General features: G+C 40.7%; 1 protein-coding gene across 5 annotated transcripts in view; it reads left to right on the top strand.

Annotated features, from left to right (window-relative positions):
- The window catches only part of ACOX3 (acyl-CoA oxidase 3, pristanoyl), a 64,275-nt gene that overhangs the window by 13,274 nt on the left and 26,867 nt on the right, over positions 1-24,134 (top strand). For 4 of the 5 annotated variants that reach the window (XM_075930812.1, XM_075930813.1, XM_006128241.4 and 1 more), the window contains 9 exons: positions 127-360; positions 1,260-1,334; positions 3,679-3,768; positions 4,879-5,022; positions 7,793-7,881; positions 20,948-21,044; positions 21,322-21,504; positions 22,673-22,795; positions 23,831-23,951. In XM_075930812.1, the coding sequence (XP_075786927.1) occupies positions 127-360; positions 1,260-1,334; positions 3,679-3,768; positions 4,879-5,022; positions 7,793-7,881; positions 20,948-21,044; positions 21,322-21,504; positions 22,673-22,795; positions 23,831-23,951 (1,156 nt within the window). The remainder of the gene's footprint in view (positions 1-126; positions 361-1,259; positions 1,335-3,678; positions 3,769-4,878; positions 5,023-7,792; positions 7,882-20,947; positions 21,045-21,321; positions 21,505-22,672; positions 22,796-23,830; positions 23,952-24,134) is intronic. The other variant, XM_075930815.1, reaches the window with a different exon arrangement.

The following is a 24,134-nucleotide window of genomic DNA, read 5'->3' as shown; positions in this document are numbered from 1 at the left end:
AGAAAAAACAGCTGCTGTGCTAGAAAGCCTTATTCAGCCAGGGAGGAAAATAAACATGATGCTTTAACATTTAACTTATTCTAACTTTCTGGTATTAAATTTCTATTGCCAACTTCTCCCCTCAAGAACAGAATCTTCTGTGCTTTTGAAAATGATCCTCTCTTTGCTCGTTATCCCGGAGAAGATGTGACTCTCGAGAAGTATCGTGAGCTGACATTTCTACGCTGTAAAAGGCTCTTTGAATATGAGTTTCTTAAGCTGGAAGATATCATGGAGAAGCCATTAAAAATTATGGTTCTTATAAACTGCCTAGGAATGTACGATTGGTCTCTGGGTACCAAATATTTGCTAAATGCTCAGGTAAGTACAATTCAGAGAAAAGTCTTATTACTCTGTGGCACTGCATTTTCATAGATTTTTTTTCCTCTTTGAGGAAGATTTTCTAAAAGCAGAGTCTCAACCCAACTATATTTCTGTTTTTAAATAAGAAAAGTGAGTTGTCCCTTAATCCTTTGTCCTTCAGTTGAATCTTTCACTAAGGATAGTCAATAGAGATGCTGGCTGAGTGCATTATTTAGTGACTCTTTCTGTTTCCATTTAATGATTTATTTGATTAATGATTTTTTCTGCTGTATGGCCAGCTCTACAGCTTAGTACCCATCTTGGCTGTGATTCTGAGATATAGATAACTTTTCAGCAGAAACTGAATTAAGACCACCAACCGTTTTGTAATTAGAACAGCATGCAATGGTAAAAGCTTTCAGTTACTGCTGATCTGGGATGGTTTTGCTAGCCAGCCACAGACTCAGTCATTGAATCATCTAAAACCAAACTACATGAAGTGAGCTCGTATGTTGTCAAAGGTTTTACATCCCTGAAGTGGGCTTTTGCACCCAGAACTACAGGCAGAAGTGGAAGGTGAACCCAGTGAGGGTTCCATTACCACAGCCAAAGCTGAGCTTGTCATGAGGCGCCACATCTTCATGACTCATGCTGTCCTTGGCCCCTTTTCTGTGTAACGCAACTTGTTTTCTGTCTTTGGATGGCATTCAGTGCAGTACAGAGGAGCTAGCACAAAGCCCCGGTGATATCACCATGTTAAGCCCTCATAATATCATTTAAGTGGGACGTATGTGCTGGGTACCTCTGTTGACCCCTATTGAGGGTGAACATCGTGCTTAGGGACTGTAGTGCTTATTCACATTTTCCAGCATTTTTAGAGGGATTTCACAGTCGTCTCTCTCATTTTGTGTTTTCAGGTGTTTGGTGGTGCAATTGAGAATACTGGCTCTGAAAGGCATAAGGAATTTGTGAAACAAACCAGTAACATGGAGGTAATTTTGGGGGTAGCTCTTCAGGGCTGGGTACTGTCAAAGTTAAGCTAGCTAGCTGTACTTCTGGGCCCTTTCTGATCTCGGAGTACAGGTGGTCAGCCCTTAAACATTACCTGACCTGGGGTGGAATTTTGCAATTCTTCGACCAGAGTCTGTCTAGTCTGGAAATCGAGGGTGTGATCGCACCACAAGTAGATACCTTGTTTGAGTGTGTGAGCAGTAAAGCCACGGTAGTTTGATGCAAGCCCACCCAGAACTCTGGGTTAATTTACTAATAGTCCTAGCCTTGAGTTAGTGAAGTTAAAAGTCAGTCATATGTTGGCTTGAGCTGCAGTCATGCCCTGTAATTGGAATCTAGATATACCATTAAACGGGGGCCCCGGCACACCACCTTAAGCATACCAACCACTTATTACCCTACAGTTCTAACCAGATCTCAAGAACCTGCTTTTCCATCCTGCCGGAATATATGTCTCATGATATTGTTTAACAGCCTTCTTAAAGCAAAATATGTATAGTTATGCATTGGAACAAAGCAATAGAGAAAAAAACTATTTTAAGACAGCCAACACATATATTTATTCTCATCTATTCTTACACTTACTACAAGTTAAGTTTTACTGTTAAGTTTCAAGTACAGAAATGAACCATCTCACATTCTGAGTACTAGGCATCCCAGATCTTCCTTAATGTTTGTAAATCTGTTTGACACATTCTGTTCATGCACTATTGTACTGACTTGAGTGCTCCTCAAGGAGAGGCAGGAGCCATTACACTATTTGCTCTGGCATTGTCCCTTAAGAAGACTTAAGTGGAGGCTGTTAAGTGTAGGGGTGAATATTAGAGAGAGTCTTCCCTCTCTTGCCTTAGAGGGGCACACTTTGCTGCCCAGTCAGAGCCCTGTCATGAATTATGCTTTCCATTCCATAGTCCACAACATCACTCTAATGACAGATTTCAGTACAGTATTAATAATTCTGAAAGAGCTCCTGTACATTTGTCAAAGACATGTTATTGTTTTTCCCCATAGAGTAACTGATGTAGTTGAAAGAGGCACTGACAAAATTGTATTGCCACTAACTTGAACTACTGAGTGATCTTTTTCTTTTATTCCCCTTTTTAAAAAAATGTGTATTTATCCATCAGCTCATGTTATGGAACAAGCAGATTGGCTTATGGTAAAATCAATATGAATCCAATTAGTGACGCAGACCTTAACTGCAAGGGGGGGGCCTAGTGTCATGTATCTGTTTCAGTTTAATCTGATCTTTCACCTTTTTTGAAAGGGCTCCCAAACTGAGTGGCTTTTTGACCTACCACTCAGGGTCAAAGCGCTACTTATTAAAATTTGACCCAGTGGCCCCTCCATCGTGGGAGAGGGGCAGCTGGGTCAAACCTGAGTGATGCTGTGACCCCCCCACACCAGGTCCCAATGCTTGGTGCAGGAAGCAGAGCCCAACTTCATGGGACAGTAGCCGAGCACTGCACTGACTCTGCAGCAGTGGCAGACTTGCTTTCCAGTCCCACCCCACAGACTCTTCTCAGTAATTTTTTAAGACTGGAGGGCTCCATTGTCAGATTTTGCCCAGACATACAAAAAAACTCTATACTACCCTGTCTCTTAGGCTGTACAAGACTAAAGGTAAGAGGCTAAATTTACCCCTAATGTAAGGGAAAGCAATTCACTGACTGCGGTGTAACTGGATTTCACACTCTGTTAAGAAAAGAATTTACACACTCTGGATTTCATCTGAGTTTGTCCCTTCCACGTGTTTGGATTATTGTCAATTTTTAAATAAAACAGACTAATCTTTTTTCAAACTAAACTGTACACAATGCTTAATTAATGAAAGATGTCCCTGGGCTCAAGCTATTAGGTGCCAGGGTTGAAGCAATATTTTATATTCATAAGTGGTGCAGCAAGCCCAGAAGTGCCAGAGCTATGAACTTCCAAGGCTAATGGCACCAGTGCTCAGCCCTTGCATAAATTAAGCACCAGTTGTCCCTAAGGCTTCCCTGCAGAGGGACCAACCCACCTTTCCTCTTTTTAGTAGGCAACAGTTCCTTCAACTCAAAGAGCCAGTCCCACTTTTCTTATATGTTGGGTATAATGAATAATCTGCCATTATAAATCAGAATAACCCTGTCACCTTATTTCAGGAGTTGTGCCGGCTTACACAAGGGATGAATTTGGCCCAGTGCAATCTCCTACTAAGCAGCTGGAGATTTTTATTAACTCTCGTTCTTACAGCAATACCCTAGTGAGTAATACTCTTGACTTGAAAAGGTTTGAGTTACCATGTTTACATTTGAGTTGATTTGCACCTACTGATTCACCATTTAGATTTTTGGATGTTTTGCTCTGACTGAAGTCAGCCATGGCAGCAATACCAAGGGCATCCGGACAACTGCCAGATATGATCCCAGCACACAGGTTAGTCTGTAATCTACTGAAGCGGTACTTTTATCGTTTACATTCTATTATAAAGACATTGGGACAAAATGATTTTATGATTAACAATAATTAATAATTTGCTCTTATCTGCCACTTTTTTGCAATAGTAAAGCGATGTGAGAACTGGAATTTCCATCCCACAAAAAATGTTGCTTTTAAAATACACCATTCTGAATTAGAACAAAAAGTCAGATACATGAAATTTTCCCAGGAAGGATTTAAAAAAAAATCTGTCTAGGAAGAACCAAAACAGATTTTTTTAAAATAAATTCTGCTTCAGCAACGGAAGCAGCTCTCTCTCTGTCAGCCCTCCAGAGAGACTGCTCAGGAGCTGTCTAGCAAGTTGTGCAGTCTCAGATAAAATCCATCTTATTTCTTGGGCATGTCTATGAAAGCTACGATCACACTTAGTGATTGCAGAGTAGACATATCTTGTAAGTCATAAAATGGTTTTAAAATAATTAGCAAAGGGGATTACGGTTTTAAAACATAAGTACAGTATACATACCTTACTCGGCAAAAATTCCAGCCTGCCCTTTGCTGAGCCTCCTTATTGGTGGAAGCAAATGAACGCAGCTATATGTTTTTTTTCTGTTTAAGTCTGTTAGGCAACATAACATCTTTTGTCCCTGTCCTGCCGTCAGCTCAGTGAGGGTAGATTTGTCCTCTCACAGAAAGTCTCATTGAAGCAAATGGAGTCAATGAGGACACAGAGGACTTTGCAGAATAGGGCATGGTATCAAGATGTCAGGAGCATTTTGCAAAACCCTCAAGACTGTTGTGGGTGTCCATGGCACTCCCTCCGCTCAACATGTTATAAGAAAGTTGAGAGGTTGAATTTTAGTCCTCAAGTTGACAATTAAACACATGTTCTGCCCTGACTTTTCCTTAGACATACATTCCAGAATAAAGCTTAGCCTGAAAGATTCCTGTCAGTTCCACTCTCCTTGTTGTGAATGTGCAGGATTGAAGTATGGTATGAAATGCTGGCCATTTTCAAAATGTTACAGTGGCAGCAAACAAAAAGAAATGATGGACGTACATTCATTAGTACGATTTAAGACTTTCCCACTTTTTGACTCTTTGTAGAAATTTATCATCAACACTCCTGATTTTGAAGCTGCCAAGTTTTGGGTGGGCAACATGGGGAAAAATGCCACTCATGCTGTCGTCTACGCCCAGCTGTACACTCCTGATGGACAGTGCCATGGATTACATTCCTTTGTTGTGCAGGTGAGAAAGGAGTACTACTTAAAAAAACACGTCATTGTATTATGTCCATTACGTGATTTCTGTAAAGATGTCTTCAATATTTCCCACCAAACTTCAGTATTTATTTGGTGACTATGCTTTTGAGTCAAGATTACAGTCAAATTTGCTGTAAGTAGAAAGTGCAAATGAACCTCCATATTATTGCATCACACACGCAGTTTGAAATAGCCTACAAAATGTGAACTACTTTAAATCAGGAGCTCTGCAGAGTGGAGAATGGCCCTAAATGCTTGGAAAGTGCTTAACACAAACTGGGCAAATAAATAATATGGAATAATAAATGCAACAAGAATCAGTGAGGGCATATATGTTGGAAGTTACATGTGTCCAAATAGAAACACTCCCATTGGTTTAGGGGACATTAGATGCAGTCCCATTTTCTAATGAGGATCCTCAATACTTGCACACCGCATGTGCATTGGTGTCTGAGGATCTCCAAAAGGGGCCAAAAACATGGCAACTAATTCTAGCATCATTATTTGAAATGTCAGTGGGATGAAGGAAGAGGGTATACATTATTTTAATTGTTTTTGAACATTACATGTATGAAGAAAAAAAGAAAAAAAATTATGGAGAGAGTTTTGACAGTTCAAGTGGCAGCGTGTGTTGCAAGTGAAACAAAATGCAAACACTGGCTTTTCAGCTGTGGTGGACTGTTAATCTTCCAGAGTACTGCTAGTTTATGGCAAGGTAAAACCTAAGCATATAATGTTAACTGAAGCGTGTGTGCAGGGCACCAGAAATTGAATAATATAATCATAGAAGATTAGGTTTGGAGCTCAAGAAGCCATCTAGTCCAACTCCTTGCTTAAAGCAGGATCAATCCCAGATAAATCATTCCAGCCAGGGTTTTGTCATGTCTGGCCTTAAAAATTTCTAAGGATGGAGATTCCACCACCACCTTACGTGACCCATTCCAGTGCTTCACCATTCTCTGAGTGAAATAGTTTTTCCTAATATCCACCCTCAACCTTCCTTACTGCAACTTGAGTCCATTGCTTCTTGTTCTATTATCTGCCTTGCTCTATCATCACTGAGAACAGCCTAGTTCCATCCTCTTCACATAGTTGGCTGCTGTCAGATCTCCCCTCATTCTTATTTTCTGCAGACTAAATAAGCCCAGTTCCCATCAGCCTCTCCTCATAAGTCATGTGCTCCAGCCAGGCAATCATTTTTGTTGCTCTCCTCTGGACTATTTCCAATTTGTCCACATTCTAGGCCCAAAACTGGATTCAGTACTCAGATGTGGTCTCACCAGTACTGAATAGGGAAAATAATCACTTCCCCCCATCTGCTGGCAGTGCTCCTACTAATACAGCCCAATATGCCTTTAGCCTTCTTGGAAACAAGAGCACACTATTGATTCATATCCAGCTTCTCATTCACTGTAATCCTCAGGGCCTTTTCTGCTGAACTGCTGCTTAGCCAGTTGGCCCCCAGCGTATAGCAGTGCTTGGGATTGTTCTGTCCTAAGTTCGGGACTCTGCATTAGTCCTTAAAATCATAGAACACTAGAACTGGAAGGGACCTCGAGAGGTCATTGAGTCCAGTTTCCTCCCCTCATGGCAGGACCAAGCACTGTCTAGACCATCTCTGATAGATTTCTATCTAACCTTCTCTTAAATATATCCAGAGATGGAGATTCCACAATCTCCCTAGGCAATATATTCCAGTGTTTAGCCACCCTGACAGTTAGGAAATTTTTCCTAATGTCCAACCTAAACCTCCCTTGCTGCAGTTTAAGTCCATTGCTTCTTGTCCTATCCTCAGAGGCCAAGGAGAACAATTTGTCTCCCTCCTCTTTGTAACACTCTTTTATGTACTTGAAAACTGCTATCATGTCCCCTCTCCGTCTTCTCTATTCTAAACTAAACAAGCCCAGTTCTTTCAGGGTACGTCTACACTAGCCCCCTAGTTCAAACTAGGGAGGCTAATGAGGGTGACCGAAATTGCAAATGAAGCGCGGGATTTAAATATCCCACGCTTCTTTAGCATGTTCCCGGGCGGTCACCATTTTGGAAACTGACTAGCCTGGAATAACTGTCTGTGTCTACACATTCCACGAGGAGTAACAGCTAATTTGAGTTAGGGGTTTACTTCGAACTCCCGATTGACTGCCGTGTGGCCACTGCTTTAACCAAAGACAAAGCAATGAAATGGCAGAGGAAGACACCAGACAAGGGTGATTGGATTACCGAAATACTCCTAGCCTCATCTGCATTGAAGATAGAACAGACAGACATCTACATTAGCGTACTGAATGGAGAACAGCCCTTCCAAAGCAAGAACCTGCACTGAACTATGGGATACAGAAAGCAGCATAGCATTGCCTGGTGGGAAATCTTTGCTCCAAGTGCTAAATGAACCCGTATCTGTCCACATGCCAATCAGTAATTATCAGACCAAAAGGAGGTTTCTATGCTAGTTGTGATTAGAAGACAAATGCACATTGGGAGTATGGTAGTGTAAGTAGTAGCGTGTTATCAATGAAAGTGAAAGATTTCCAAGCGACTTTTATTATTGAATTGAGAGTATCTTGTATGAAAAGATGCACAAGAAGAAACTATTTTCAAGACTGGATTCTGTTTACCTGAATTTCGAAAAATAATGTGATTAAAAATTGTTAATAATAAAATGTAAATTGGGAGTACTTTTCACTGTTTGAAAGGAGTCCACCAAGAGCATTAGTTTTTTCATGACTATAATATTGTTTTATTTAATTTCCACATAGATTCGAGATACAAAAACATTGCTTCCTATGCCAGGAGTGATGGTAGGGGACATAGGAAAGAAACTTGGGCAGAATGGTTTGGATAATGGGTAAGTCAATAACATTTGAATTAAGAAAATCACTATACTTACATTGATACTTATAAATGTATGCAGCAAAAATACGAAGTCTGTTCCATATTTCCGTTGAGGCAAGTACTTATTATAATGATACTAGGAGACTGTACCCCCTGCTCTCTGCACTCATCAACTTCCCTCCCCCCTCACAGGGGGTAGGCAACCTTGCCCCCCCTCTTCCCTCCTCCACGACCAGGGGCCATGCCATCCTGGGCCCCTTCTCCCTCCCCAACCCCACCAACTTAGGCCCCTTTTCCCTCTCCACCCCATCAGCTCCCTTCTCCCTCCCCCTCCGCCAGCTCAGGCCCTTTCTCCGCTCAACCCTAACCCCTTTCCTGCCACTGTGGCACATGCCAGGCCCAGCTCTGACCCTGGCAGCTGGGAAGTTGATAAGGGAGAACTAGGAACACACACATTGGTGGACACAGTCGCATTGACTGAAGACACAAAAGCAAAAGTAGGCAACTTTGGTGGAGGAGGACTAGAGTAATGCTGAAATCTAGATTTCTGCCTCTATGGAGACTATCCACCATAACTTTTAGCTATGAGTATATTTACTTCAGTGATTATATCGTCTCAAGCCCCTGGTGACAATGACAGTTTTACTCATATCAAAGCAAGGACAAATCTAAACACATAAAATGAAGAGAGAGTCAGACCCATTAAACAAGAGAATAAAGGTGAGAAACATCAGCCCAAAACAAAAGCTCAAAACAAAGCAGGCAAAAATACCACCAACAACAATTGAGAGAAGAGCCAACAGCTCCAAAGACAAAATATGACATTTTAAGCAGCTATGGATGATTATATTTTTCCCCAGTCTGTTTGCCAGTATTCACAGCTTCATTAATAGCCTCTGTTCTAGCCTCACTTTCCTCAAGGAAAGTCCGTTAAAGCAGACTATTTGAGTGGGTGTGGGGAGAAGAACTACAATGAGATATTAAGGTAGATTCCCCCAGTGACAAAGCTAGCATTAAATCACATGTTTCTTTGAACTCATCTTTCTTTGCACGAGACTTTTTTTTCTAATGAAGTCACTTGATCTTTGTAAATGTTATTGCATGCGCAATGCAAGCCATGTTCCAGCAGGTGGCACTGTTGCATGGGCCTAAATAAACCAAATTGAGAAATTTGGTTTTGCATTTATGTGAAGATGGAGTAATGACACTGAAATTTATATTTGAACTACAGAATAGTTTTCAGTGCAGATCCACAAACACAGACAGTATTTGATAGTTGTGTGTGTCCATCATATGTGTGCATCAATGCTGAAATAATAGATTATTGTATAGATGCTGCATTTGTCTACACAGGGACACAGGATTTTAGAAGACATTTTTTCATTACACAGTTTACTTTCAAGCGTGCAGGCAGTAGCCAGTATTTTGAGACAAAATGCATACAGTGCATTTTGATTGGAAGTCTATGCAGTACATTGTAAGAAAGATATAGTACACAACATGCTATGTAGATGTCATGAGACAGTCTCCTATGTTGGTTAGGACAGCTGCTAATTTGAAAGAATTGTGAGTATTCTAACTTCCCTTGACTATAAGGGTTTTTTATTATGTATCATTTGTATTACGGCAGTTTCTAGGAGCCAGAGTCTTGGACTAGGACACCATCGTGTTAGGTGCTGTACAAATGCAGAACATAAAACAAGAGACAATGATTAGGCAGAGATAGACAAATGGGAGAGTGTAATGGGGTTGGCTGGCTCCTAAGTGCCTCCTTGTGGCCAACATCGTTTCTCAAGAACTCTGCCTGAGTTTCCTCTTCCTTCAGGGCTCCTCAAAGCCTCCACACGGTCCAGAGGTGTTAAAGACAATTTTCCGTCTAGAGCATCTGATTTATGAAGTTTTTGTAACATTTCTATTGGCTGTCCAGGCCTAAATCCTTTCCTCTGGTTCGAAGGACTCTCCGCCCTCTCTCCAGTGGCTGTGATTAGATTCAGGCTTGCTTTGTCCAGCTGTTCTCTTTATATTCCTGTAATCCAGTTCTTTCTAGAAAGGCAGAAACATCCTTCAGACACAAAATAATTCAGTGTTTAAGGCCCCACATAGTCTGCACCTGGATACAGCTGTAGGTCAGTCTTCCTGCTCTCAAAGCATCAGCTTCCCAGTGTCTCAGAGTTCCTTTCAGGAGCCCTGTTACCCTTCTCCAAGTTTCTGCGTTATCGTGCCAGGGCTGGTGGTCACCTGACTCTCCTATTCTCCTGACCTAGAGAGAAGAGTTGGCTAATCAAAAGTGGTGCTGGGCCCCTCTCCTGCTACAGTGGACTGCCATTCTGTGACAAGGAGCACAGTGGGTTGATATAATCAGCCTCGCATGCTCTCACCTTCTGACAGCTTAAGTCACAGCTGAGAACCTACGAAGGCAGGAAAGCTGCTGGGATGAGGTCATAGCAATGTGAAGCACCAGTACATCAAACTCAGCTAGAAGGCTTGGAAGGCACTGGCTCTACACAGAATCCAGCTGAGAGGTCTGGCCAGGGAAGCAGATTCGGTGCATCTGCTGAGCAACCTCTGGTGTATGGGTTCCTTTGGAGCATCAAAGATAAACATTTGGCACCTCCCACATTCAGATGCTAGAGAAATGGGTGTGTTTATGTTTAGGGTGTAACATGAGCAACCTAGGAGAAAGAAATTCACACCCTCTCTTTGCATTTCCACTAGAGATTGGGTTTAAATCCAGATCCAAAATGCTGCTAAAGTGGGAAGAGGAAGTTCAGGCCCCTCTAACAAAAACAAAAAAAACCCCTTCTTACATAAAGCTAAAAACCGCACAAAGAGTAAAGAAATGAAGCTGATTATAAACAACCCCCAAATCTTTAGGGAAACTAACCAACATCATATAATAGTTTCTGAGCTTTGCTTTTATGAAAACAGCGCTGTGAAATTGTTGATCCAGGGCATAACAGATTAGCTACTTCCAGAAGTTATTTTAGTACTCTTAAGGTGTTTGAGGTTTTTTCCCCACTGTTGTTCATTAGCACATAGAAAATTCCCAAGAAGAGAGATCTGGATGCAGTATAATACATCACTATGGACAATGTGTTAGCACATTAGCATACCAAGAAGGAATGTCTCTTACAAAGAAAAGTGAAACCTACTTTCATAGTGTGCTTCGATGCAGCTGCTCAAAAAGAAAAAAAAAAAAAGGAATCTATCCCTCTATGAATTCTCAACTGCTTTGTCTGAGAGAAGGCTTGGGCCTAGATTGTCACATGTCTTTATTGGGATGTCAGGAGTGGTGTGGAGATGAGATTTCACAAGAACCTACCCTCCCCAGCATCCATCACATGTCCACACGCATTTTGCAAATCTAGCACAAATGTCAGTCACAAGTGCCGCCTGTGCACTCAGAGGCACATGAATCCCCAGAGGGAGTTGGGAGGATGTGACCTGGCCTTCCCATACCAGTGAGCATAGCAGGCAGTCTGTAGTACTCAAGTGATGTAGGTGCATGCTGTGCACTCCTTGATATACCAGGTTACATGAGGAAAGAGTCCTCCCTGAGGCATAAACTCTCCCTGACTCCCCTTAAGGCTGGATAAGGTCTGGAGTGCGGGGAGAAATTACAGAAATTAACTGAGTGAAATTCTATGGCCTGTGGTAAGGTCGTCAGCCTAGATAATCATAATTGTTTCTTCTGGTTTTGAAAACTACAAATCAAGTGGGTTGCTCAGCTGAAGTTTGGTTTCCTGGTAATGTAGATCATAATGTTTTTATCATAGGTGGGATTTTTACAAGTACCTAAGGGCTGTTGGAGCACTAGTCTTATTGAAAGTCACCGAACAGACTATTTTCTGTCTAACAAACGCATATAGCGCCCTTCACTGTACACCTCTGAACACCTCACGACTTAGGGGCACATGGCTTTTGAAAACCTCTCACCAGGAGGCCAACTTTAGGTACTCATGTAAAAAATCCTGAGCTATTTTTAATCTCTTTTGTTTTCTTCCACGTACATAACATTTAGTGCATACAGATGCATTCTTTCCGCTCAGGTTTTTCATCTTTCTCCTTCAGTAACATAACACAGCCACCAGAGGGTGCAACTGCTACAGAGCCTCAGCCAGGCCTAAATGTTTGAAAAAAAGTATCTAGTTACTAACACTAGTTTGTGTGTTCCTTTGCTACATTCTGTACATGGAGATAGTTTAAAAAACAAACAAACAACTGGACTTGTGTCATAGATCCAGTCAGGTGCCCCATTTCTAGTCACCCACCAGGATGCTATGGGAAGAATCCAAACTTCTGAGTCCCTGGATGTGTTAAGCTGCCAGGACTTGAACAAAATTCACACTTTACCATCATCTTCTTGGGCTGCAGACCTGTCTGGCATGCCATCTGAGAACTGGAACCTGCTGTCCAGCTGCCTAGCCTGTAGGTGCAATGACGACCCCTCATACACTCCCATACTTAAACACACCTCTCTCAGAACTCCACCCCAAAAGGCATGAACCTCCCGGGTGACAATTTATCTCTCTCAGGAGGCACTGTGTTGGTTGTGAATCATTTAACACGGAGCCACATTTCACAAGTGTAACACATTATATCTTAGAGGGGTAGCCATGATAGTCTGTATCTGCAAAAACAATGAGGAGTCCCATGGCACTTTAGTCCTGGTCTACACTAGAGAGTTATTTCAAAATAATAATAAGTGGATCGTCCATACTACGAAGCCTATTATTTTGAAGTAACAGGCTAGTTATTTCAAAATCTGTACTCCTGTTTTCCTGGGGGAATGAACTTATTTAAAAATCGGGAGTTATTTTGCAATACGTTATTTTTAAATAATTCTGTACTGTAGACATGCCCTTGGAGACAGATTTATTAGGGCATAAGCTTTCATTGGAAAAACCTGTTTCATCAGATGAATTGGAGTGGAAGTTACAGAAGCAGGGGTGTATATATGAGGAAGAAGTTGTTTGTGTTAATGACACTAATCAAGTCAGCATGGAAGTGGGTCATTCACAGCATTTGGTATGGAGATGTGAATATCCAGAGAGGGGAAATTGCCTTTGTAGTGCGTTAACCAGCTGAGATCCTTATTCAGTCCTAAATTGGTAGTGTTGAATTTGTAAATTAATTCCAGTTCAGCTGTCTCCCTTTGTGATTGGGTTTAGAATTCTTTAGCGTAAGGGTGGCTACTTTCAAATCCATTACTGAATATCTAGGGCGGTTAAAGTGTTCCCCTACAGGGTTATGTGTGTTAGCATTCCTGATGTCTGATTAGTGTTCATTTATCCTCTGATGCAGAGACTGTCCAGTTTGGCCAATATACATGGCAGAGGGGCATTGCTGGCACTAAATGGCATTTATCACATTAGTGGATGTGCAGGTGGTTGAGCCCCTCATGGTGGAGGCAGGAGCTACTTCTGTAATTTCCACTCCCAATTCATTTGATGAAGTAGTTTTTTCCCATAAAAGCTTATGCCCCAATAAATCTGTTAGTTTTTAAGGTACCACAGGACTCAACATTGTTTTTACATTATTTCTTGTTCACTTACCTGTATAACTCACAGGACAGCTCAGAGCATATAAGCATACATCCTAAACCCAGTGTCCCTTGCTAGCTCACCCTGTGCTTAGGGAATCTGCTGCCTCATGCAGCCTCTACGTGCTCCTCTTTAACCAGAGACAAAATGACCAAACAGCTGAGGTAGGCCAACTCCTCTCCCTGTTTATAACTTCTTTGTCAGGTGATTTCCTTACCTGAGCAAAAACCTCTTCCAGGTGATTTTGGGACTAAGGCCACCTCTCCTCTGCTAAACCAGCTCTGCAGTTGGAAGCCTGTCTGTTGTTCAGAGCTGTGACATTTCAGTGGCCAAACATTTTAACTCAGCAACCTTCTTTTGTTGCTTTTTTGCCAACAGCCTTTAGAATTTCAGCCCAACAGGAAGTTGCAAAAGGAAGGCAAAAGTCAGCAGCTACAAAATGGAGTTTGCAGCTATGTCAAGATACATAGAGATCATAATATCACGCAGAATTCATAACCTCTGTGGACAAATCCCCAAATTGACACAGCTTGTGGACTTTTTTTTTTTTTTTTTTTTTTGCTTCTCTCTAATATATAAAAAGGTGTAAAAGGAGGGAATTGGGTTGGAAGAATAGGGCAGTGTGCATTTCTTTTTATTCTGCTGGTTTTTTCAAGTTGGAAATTTAGCTTTTGTCTGCCTGGAAGGCTCTACGGTAGTGGTGGGCTACCTGCGGCCCATTGTGGCTTGCAAGACATTTTGTTTACCATTGCACATGGGCAAGGTTGCCAGATTTTACGGGTTTCTGTCTATTTCATTTTTCCCTCCTAATATTACTAAAGCGACACACCTAAAGCAAGGGAACGTGAAGTAAGGTGCATGCTGGTTGCACACATTGACTGTGAGAGCTGAGCACTCCCTTTGCATCCCGTCAAAGCACTTGTATGGTTCAATTGGCATATACCACAAATTCTAGGTAAGCAAGCACAGTTAGTAAAATTACCCTGTCCCAGGCAACTGTCTTGGTTATGCCAATCTTGTGGCCCTCTGAGATGAATGAGGGGCACTCATGCAGCTTACTCACTAGCTCAAGTTGCCCATCACTGATCTATGGGTTTTTCTACAGTAGCAAAATTGGCCATTTGTGAAAATATATATCAGTCAATGATTGCAACTAAATCCAGTTTAAGTTGAGTTGCAGCCAAGGGCAAATCGTGTTTAGCACCCATTCATAAACTTACAGGTTTCATTGATGTGTTTGGTTTTGATTGGGAGGAGAAGGTTGTCACCATCTATTTAATTTCAGTGACAGACTAAAACTTTGGAAAAATAAAGTTTGTTAATGAGTCAACATCCACACCCCTTCACTGAGGTGTGCGGTCTCACCAGACACAACAAGAGATATTCAGGAGGTTCTCTAGAAAAATCATGGTAGGACAGACTCAATATTTCCAGTATTTTCCAAGATAAAAAAAGCAATTGAAGGAGGATAAGGCACCATTTCTTGCTTTTTGCCTGGTGAGTGTGTTTTACAGCTCCCTTTTAGGAATCTGTTACATCCCCAGTTAGGGAAACTTTGCTCTTCCATTCAAGTTGTAGCAGCTCATTCTTTTCGTTTTGGAGGTCGCCTGTTCAATTCCCAGTGTATTGGCCAAGATGGTGGATGTCACACAAGCTCACATCCTTTGTAGGTCCCTTTTCAATATATTATTACTCATTTATTAGGTGTACTGTGGTAACCCCTAGGAGTCCAGTCATGGACTAAGACCATACTGCGCCAGGCACTGCACAAACACAGACCCTCCTCCCCCCCAAAAAAAGCTTAGGATCTAAATCCTGAGATGGCAAACTATATGGCTGTGTCTACATTGGCATCCCTTTCCGGAAAAGGGCTGCTAATGAGACACTTCGGAATTGCAAATCCGCGGGGGATTTAAATATCCCCTGCGGCATTTGCATTTACATGGCTGCCGCTTTTTTCATTCCTTCCCCTCCCTCCATCTCCCTTCTTCATTTCTTCACCCTCCACTCACTTTGACACATCTGAAATTAAGGCCCCAGCCCTGCAGTGAATTCCACACAGCCTCATTCCGTACAAAGTCTCTTCGGAACTAGTGTGGCTGGCTCTCTGCAGCTGCAGGGGTCCACCCACAGAGTGCTCAGTGCAGGATTGGGCCTTAATGCAAGCCCCTTAGGACAGGTGTTCTTTGTCTTTATGTCACTTCAGTGAAGTGCCTGGCACAGTTATAGATGCCACAAAATGAGGTGGGTGTCTTAACATAGCTACTGTTAGAAATACAAGCTACTACTTTTGACTGGGCCAATATGGCCTAAAATTCTGATTTAATTTTTTTTCCCAGCTTCCCAGAACCCTTCCCTTCAACCTCATCCCTCTCTGAACTTCCAGAATCTAAATTGTGTGACTGGTCTTTGTCCTTCTGCAAGTTTTTCACCATCTATGTCCCTATTTGACCTAGGTCTACTCTGCCTCTAATACTACTTGATCATTGTGCCCTGTAATCATCCTGTGATCACTTGATCCCCAGTCTTCCGATCCCATCCTCCTGATGGCTGCTAGGATAATTTAAGGAATTGTCACTGCATCATTCCCACGATAGTCAAAAGCAGAAGTTGGGCTATCAAAAGACATCTGAGATGGTTTGAAATTCCCCAAAAGTTGTGTTGCCATCTGCACCGCAAGTAACAGCTTCTTACTTCAGTATTGGCAGAGGGAGCAGGCTATTTTTCCAGCTGCTCACTTTTATCAGTGTTACTGTGCTCCAGATTACTGACTATAGCATGATTTAAGGGAAGGGAGATTAACTTTGCTTGAAACATTTTCTGCACCACTGGCCAGAGCCCTGACAGGGAGGCTGCCATGGGTTTGTGACTTCACCCATTATAACTGATCCATGCAGGAATATGTGTAGCCCAGTTATGCATCAGTAATGACTGGAGGTGGAAAACCTCAGAGTTCTAGATTTTATGCACTTCCTGTGTATATTATTTGTAAAATATTGTATTTGGGGTACTGATTAGCAGTGCAGAAGCACGGGGACACTATTAATCCTAGATTCCGGAGGCTGTTATGGGGATGTTACTGCCTTTCACAAACAGGATTGCACATGCAAGAATGCAGTGATAGTGGCTGCTGAATGGCGATAAGTGAAAGAAGTTTGGAGAGCAGTAAATTGATTACTTTGTCAGGATGCTGTCCAACTATTAACACAGCAAAAAGTAAGGCACAATTTTTTAACAGTAAGTGATTAATCCATGCACCAAACTACTAAGGCTAGTGGTGGAAATCTAAAGCAACATGGGATGCCTTCCTGTAAGAGCTGTATGAGCTCACTATGGCAGATAATGGGTTAAGAATTGATGGCCTGTTGTGTTACAGGAAGTCAGACTCAATCTACTGGTCCCATCTGGTCATAACATTTATAAATTTGTGAACTTACCCAGGGCCGAGAGCACACAATTGGAGGCAGACCCAGATGGAATTATCCCAACAGTTTATATTTACAAATAAGAGCCATCTGTCAGAACACAAAATGAGTAGAGCTCCAATCACACCGGCGACTATTTAATGGAGGCCCTAGGAAAGGTATATTCCCGTGTCTCCCCTACATGTACCTTGCCTATTGCATAGGCTCTTGTGTGCTTGACATTCTCCTGACTGTAGAGTTACACAATTAAGAGCCATTTATGTTGTAGCTCTTCTATTCGTTTCAATTGATTTTCTCCTCCACTTGTTGATAGATCTGGTCTGTGTCTATTTATTATATTTTATTTGAGAATAACGATCCAAAATATGGTTTATAACTTATTAAAATAAAAACATGTATTTGTAATATGTTCCGACATCACCTTCCAATTGGTGTGTATGTAGTTAACTATAAAAATAAGCTATTAAAATAATAAAAGTTCTTGGAGAATGACTGTTGTTTCATAAAGCCGTCCAGATCCACAATCCTATATGCTTCTGCTTTTATTTTCATCATGGTCTTCATAAACAGTAAATCTCACTTCTATACTCACAGTAGTTGTCAGTAGATTTGTAACTTGTCTTTCTGCCCACTTATTTAAACTTTTTAAAGGTTTTACCATTTTCTATATGGATTTATTTAGATATTAACTAAGAAAAAAGCAGCAAATATGTTTGTAACCCATAAGCTGCAATACCAAGAAGTTCAGTACTGTTAAGTGAGCGTAATTTAATTTTCTGGTTCACTCATTATAAGAAATGTGATAGTATGGATTTTTTCCATCAAGATCATTCTGGATAATCTTTTACGCAGTGTAGAGATGATCAAACAATACTCTGTATGTCTGGTTTTTTGGTTTTATAGCTGGCCTATTAAGAACACTCACTACAACAATAAAGTGATTTATTTTGTTAATTCTTTTCTTCCTCAGAATTAACAGGTGGGAATATTTGGGTCACTTGTATAGCTATTTATATGAGAATTATATCTTCAGTATTGTATTATAAAAGAGACTTGCTGGCCTTGAAATTGTGTATTAAAGGCTCCAAATAGTCACATGAATAGCTGTCCACAAGTGTATAATTTTACTGAAATAAATGGAGCTATTCACATAAGTGAAATTATTAGCATGCATAGATATTTGCAGAATTGTACCTAATATACTATGTTTAATTAAGCACAAATCGGATTGGGTCTGTTACTAAACTTTTAATATTGAGGCTTGATTTAAAAAGGGTCATGTGACTGAATGCATATCGGGCTTCCTATTAAGCACATGGAATTATCCTTGGCTTCCTACATAGTTTGAGTTAGTATTTTTTTACCATTATTTTTTAAAGCATTTGCTGCCTCGGGACATCACTTTCTAGGCAGTTGTTGCTTCCTGTAGTCCCTACTCCTACCTCTCCAGAGGTAAAGATGTAGGAAGCAACTCTTAGCCAGCAGCAAAACTTCCTTCTAGAATCAACAACAAATAGAGAACAGACTGTGACCTTTTGTGACAGACTGAGAGGTTTTTTGCTTACCATGATCCCCTTCTTTTTTAGGGAGAGAGAGAGAACTGGACTGAATGAGTCCATCCCTGACATTGTCTCAACTATCTCAGATGATTTTATTTATGTTTTGCCAACTCCCTGCCCACCTGTGTGGCTGGAAACTAGCTGTTGCCCTCTAGAATCTACCCTGCCTCTTATGCTTGCATAAAGAATGTGGGTACCCCACATAGGGAAGTAAGAGGTATTAAGAACCTCTGTTTACAACGCAGGTTACAGTCTTCTCCAGGGAAATTGCTACGGAGGTAGCTGTCATTCACTTCAACTGGACAGCTCCCAGTAGTAAGCACTACAACCCCTCAGTAAATACTTACAAGAGGAGACCTTAGTATCACAGGAATGCTCAGTTGTAACTAGTGTATACACTTCGTAGCTAACAGATATTAAGAGGGGACAGGCTGTTGGAATTTTTTTAGCTTGAGGCTGGGGAGAGTGAAGGGTTGCATATAACCAAAATGTCCTTTCTCTTTAAAAAAAATATTTTTATAGAAGATCCCAAAACAGATTTCTGTAAATATTGTGCTAGACTCCAGCACTCTTAAGTTTATTGAGTAGTACCATACTCTATGAGTAGGCCCACGAAACTCAGTGGGTCTGTATGCAGAGTAAGGGTTGCAAGAATCTGATGCTCAGTTTCACTGCAGATTTCAACCATTTGTGTGAGTATATATCATTCGATCAAAAAATGTCCTGTGTTTATGAGGCAGAATAAATACAGTATGCAGATATGTTTCCGTGGAAACTACTCATATTTCTAAAGTACATGGAGCATTGTAAAGCTTATATAATTTATTGATGTGAAAGACCTGGCTCTCTTGCACACTATTAAATATATTTGCCTGTATTGGCAAGCATAAGGAATTCGCTTTGATTATTACCACAGATTTTCAAGCAATGTTAGATGCTGGGATACTCAGAAATGGAGCTGATGTGATGGTACCATGCCAGTCTTTAGTGTCCATTTGGCTGAAATACTAGTACACCATTTTCTGAAAATATGTGTACGCAGGACATTCTGCCGTTAATGCAGCTTCTAACAACATTACTTGTTGGGTGCCACAACTTAAGAAAAGGTTTTCCTGCTTATTTCTTTTTAAGATGCTACATCACGTTAGTGAGCAAAAATCATAGCTGGAGCTTCTGTACATATAATGCCTTTTCCCAGTTCCCTTTCACTGTGTTGATTCTACATGGTTCTTGTTGATATTTGATCAAATTCAGAGCCATGTTGTACTAAGGATTGTACAAACACATAATAATAGACCAATCCTGCCCCAAAGAATGTACAACTCACAAGCAGGTTCTGATTTCCGTATTTATATTGAACAGTACTTTACATCGCCAGTGAGCCATTCAGGTCAATGTTTTTATTTGTGGAGTAACAAATGATTTGGCATGAATATGAGTATAAGAATCTGACTCAAAATAAAGCAGACAAAGTCTTCATGGGAAACTGAGGCTCAGAATGGGAAAGAGAGAAACAAAGGCACAGAGTGACATAGCTTGCATAAGTCCATGTCTAGTGTCTTAACCATAAGACCGTCCTTCCTCTCATTGCTCTTCTTTCTGCAAAATCTCTTTTAAGGACAATCATGTTATTGTTGGCTGGAATGACTCATCAGAAAGAAAATGCAGGCGCAGTCAGTGAGGGTCTTTCCTGGAGGCGTCGTATTTATTTCGAAAAACAAAACAAATTTAGCATATGATAAAAAAAAAAAAAGAGTAAACTTACATCAAGATCTATATTCTCACTGAAGTGCATGAGGTCTTCATTCAGTCACTAATTTATTATGGTAGTCCGTGCATATTAGGGATGTAAGTGAGTAGTTGATTAGTTGACTAACTGATAAGCCTAATCTAGATGACTACTCACATCCACCTCCCCTCCCTCCTGGCTGCCTCTGTATCAGAGGCAGCAACGAGGGGGGAAGCAGTGGACAGAGTCTGCTGCCAGAGCAGCCCCCCCTGCTCGCTCCCTCCCCCCAGACCCAGCAGCCTCTGTCCGCAGAGAGCTCGGGCCCCCACAGACAGGGGCTGCTGCTACCCCACACAGCTGCATCTGTATCAGAGGTAGCAGTGTGGGGCAGCAGGCAGCTGTTCTGCATAAGGAGCTGGTTTTTAAACTGGTTCCTCTCTCAGACTGGTTCCCGCCTGGCACCCCACACTGCTGCCTCTGATACAGATGCAGCTGTGTGGGGTAGCAGCAACCCCTGTCTGTGGGGGCCCGAGCTCTCTGCGGATAGAGGCTGCTGGGTCTGGGGGGAGGGAGCGAGCAGGGGGGGCTGCTGATACAGAGGCAGCAGCACAGGGTGGCAGGGGGCTCTGCAGGAGTGGGGCCAGACTGTTCTGACTGCCAGCCCCACCCGCGGGACTATAGATTAGGAGACTAACCACTAAGAATTCATGTAGTTAGTTAACTGTCTATTACCCGATAGCTAACATTCTTAGTGCATATACCCCAAGCATGTGATGCATCTTCCTTTTTTATTATTAATATATTTGTATATTTACTTGAACAGATTTGCTATGTTTCACAATGTCAGGATACCTAAAGAAAATATCTTGAACAGAACAGGAGATGTCACAGCAGAGGGGGTGTACGTTAGTTCATTTAAGGTATGAAATTAACTGTCTGTGCAATGAAACCAATTTATCAAATATACTACAAAGAACTTGTTTGTATTTTTTTCACATCTATTAATTGCTTCCTTACAGTTTCAGAACTGAATGAGGTTTTAGCCATGCATGTGTCATTAAAGTCCATGCTCACACCATGAGTGAGCCTTGAAAGTGTAATGTTTGACATAAATACTAGGATTCTGCTATTGCAGGAAGTGCAGTTATGAAGCTGTGGAATGAACCTGCCCATTTAGTGTGTCTTTTATTCCCTCAGGATCTCAAGCAACGGTTTGGTGCTTCTCTTGGGGCTTTGTCCAGTGGTAGAGTTATGATCATAGGCATGTCTGTGGTTAATTTAAAGCTTGCCTTATCAATAGCCATTCGCTTCTCAGCCACACGCCGTCAGTTTGGACCAACAGATGAAGAAGAAATACCAGTCCTGGAATACCAAATGCAGGTATAAACTAAATCTGTAAAATGGCATTTAATTCAAATTTATGGAATGTGTTCAAATATAAAGCCAGATCCTCAGCTGCTATAAATCAGCATAGCTGCACTGCAGGCTTAACCTGTATACATTATTTAATAAACAAGAAGTACATTATTTATATAACACCTGTGCATCTTTTGATTATATTTATCTTTCTCACCTTTTGATTTGGCTTCTCATCTTCAATTGCAAGCTTTTTGAGGTAGGACGTTTGTGTGTAAACGTTGCCTACCACATTGTGGGTATTAAAATGAATGATAAGAATGCCCTTTGTATTATCATTTGTTTTATCAGTATACAGTTCATGATCATGTTCACAGTTTTACCTTTTTTCGCTTTATTACCCTTTGAAAATATAGAAATAATTATGTGTATTGCTGTAGCCCAAGTCAGGAGTTGTACAAACATAAAAAAGTCTCTGGCTGCAAAGAATTACATTGAACTACTGTGCTGTTTTAATTTGATGTTTAGCAAAAATTTAAAAAAAACATGAACTTGGATAGTTTCACCAACAGTATTTCTGTGAAGAGGGCTCATTTTCTTTACTGATTTAAAGGCCAAACAGAGCTGTTGGGGATTTTTTAACAAAATATTGGAAAATGCCAATTTGTCAAAAAACTGTTCACAGGAGAGGGTTGATTTCAACAAATTTCTCAATCCAAAGAAATATAGAAGTTGCCAAAATTAATTTTGAAACATAACCCTCTCCCCCAGTTTTATTTTTCTGATTCAGAATGATTTGTCATTTTCAAATTTAAGCTAATTGTAGAAAAAAATCAAAACATTTAATTGTTTGTTTCAATTGACCTTTTTTTTAAAAATTTATGCTAAGTTGACTTGTCTGGATTTGGGTTGGGATTTTTTATCTTTTTTTTAAATATCAGATTTTTGTGAAAAAGGAAAAGTGTCTCCCGTCTCACACTAGTTACACATGGAACATAATCACAAACAATATAGTGTGTAATTGGTTAGGGTATTGGGGGGGAAGCACTTAATAAATTAAAAATTGAAGTTTAAATATGGTAGTTTTCTATAAACTGAAAAAATATACCATAATGATTCTTAGTTTCCTTAGAAAACTCCTAATAATGCGTTATTCCAACCTTCCCTTAAGCAGATTTCATTTTTATTCCAGCAATGGCGCCTACTTCCCTATCTGGCAGCTACATATGCCTTAGACCATTTCGCCAAGTCTTTGTTCATGAACTTCATAGAATTTCACATAGGTCTTCTGATGAAGGATAAAAGTCCAAGACAAGTAAGATGTTTATAAATATCCTTTTATTTGCATCTCAGGTTTTCAATGCAGCAGACTTCTGATTATTAAACCAGAGACTTATATACACAAGTGGCTCAGAAACGGAGAGGGAGATGCTAGGGTTTAGGGCCAGGAAAGCAAATAATTTTTATAATTGGTTTATGTTCTGTTGATTTCTGTGGGATTTAAGTATATGTTCATGTGCTCTCCTGAACAGATGTTCTTCTTGAGTAGAGGCCTAAGTAATGACAGTCACTGCATCTTCATTGGTCTCTTACAATATGCATGACTTGGTTATACTTAACAATTAGTTCTAGTTTGTATTGTGACCTATAGGAGACCTTTCTCAGACCTGAAGAAGAGTTTTGTGTATGCTTAACAGCTTGTCTCCTTTACCAGCCAAAGTTGGTTCATACCTCATCCACCTGTGCATTGCCTTAATGAAGATTTAGGTTTGGTCAATTGAAATTGATGCTGCAAGAGACTTTCTGAAAAGATATCATTCTGGCTTATGAGAGTCAAGCTCAAGTTTGCAGTCCAGGTTAATACATTTGAAATAATTTAACTGCAAAATACTAACATTATTAAATGTTGGATGAGAAAGCAGTACAATGAGTTTCTTGGTAATCTTTTTAAAGGAAATATTTTGGTATCTCTGCACCTATATAGGGCCTGACTCATGACTTGCATATGTGCAATATAATTTGTTTAAATTATCTTTATGTAAATAGAATTATTTTTGTAATAACTTATGGTAGAGTGTCACGGTCTGCATAGTGAATGTTTACCATTTCAGTCTCACTTAAATATTCAGGCTTTGTGCAGACCAAGTTAAATGTGTGAATTATGTGTCTCCTCCTGGCTCTTTAGTTCAGGAGGTTTTCATGCTTTTAGTACCTAGTTCAATCTGTGGTCTTGGCCAAGGCTGTCGCAGTCACATGGATCAATTTCACCCTTAGTGTTTTGTGTTTACTCTTGAGCTTGTTTTGTTTTAAAAAAAAAATTATTTACCATTAGCTCATTTTTTTTACAAAGGCGGAACTTGGACGTGAGATTCATGCCTTGTCTACTGGTGGTAAGCCACTAGCCTCCTGGACTGCCCAGGAAGCGGCCCAAGAGTGTCGAGAAGCTTGCGGAGGACACGGTTACCTGGCCAGTAAGTTACAAATTACTGAATAGATACAAAATCTCAGAGGGGTAGTCATGTCTGTCTGTAGCTTTAAAAACAGCAAGTCGTCTTGTGGTACCTTAGGGTATGTCTACACTACCCTCCTATTTCGAAATAGGAGGGTAATGTAGGCGTACCACAATTGCAAATGAAGCCCGGGATTTGAATTTC

Source organism: Pelodiscus sinensis, chromosome 5 (genome assembly GCF_049634645.1).
Source record: "Pelodiscus sinensis isolate JC-2024 chromosome 5, ASM4963464v1, whole genome shotgun sequence".
Taxonomy (NCBI): Eukaryota; Metazoa; Chordata; order Testudines; family Trionychidae; genus Pelodiscus; species Pelodiscus sinensis.
This window is presented reverse-complemented; position numbering and strand designations above follow the sequence as displayed.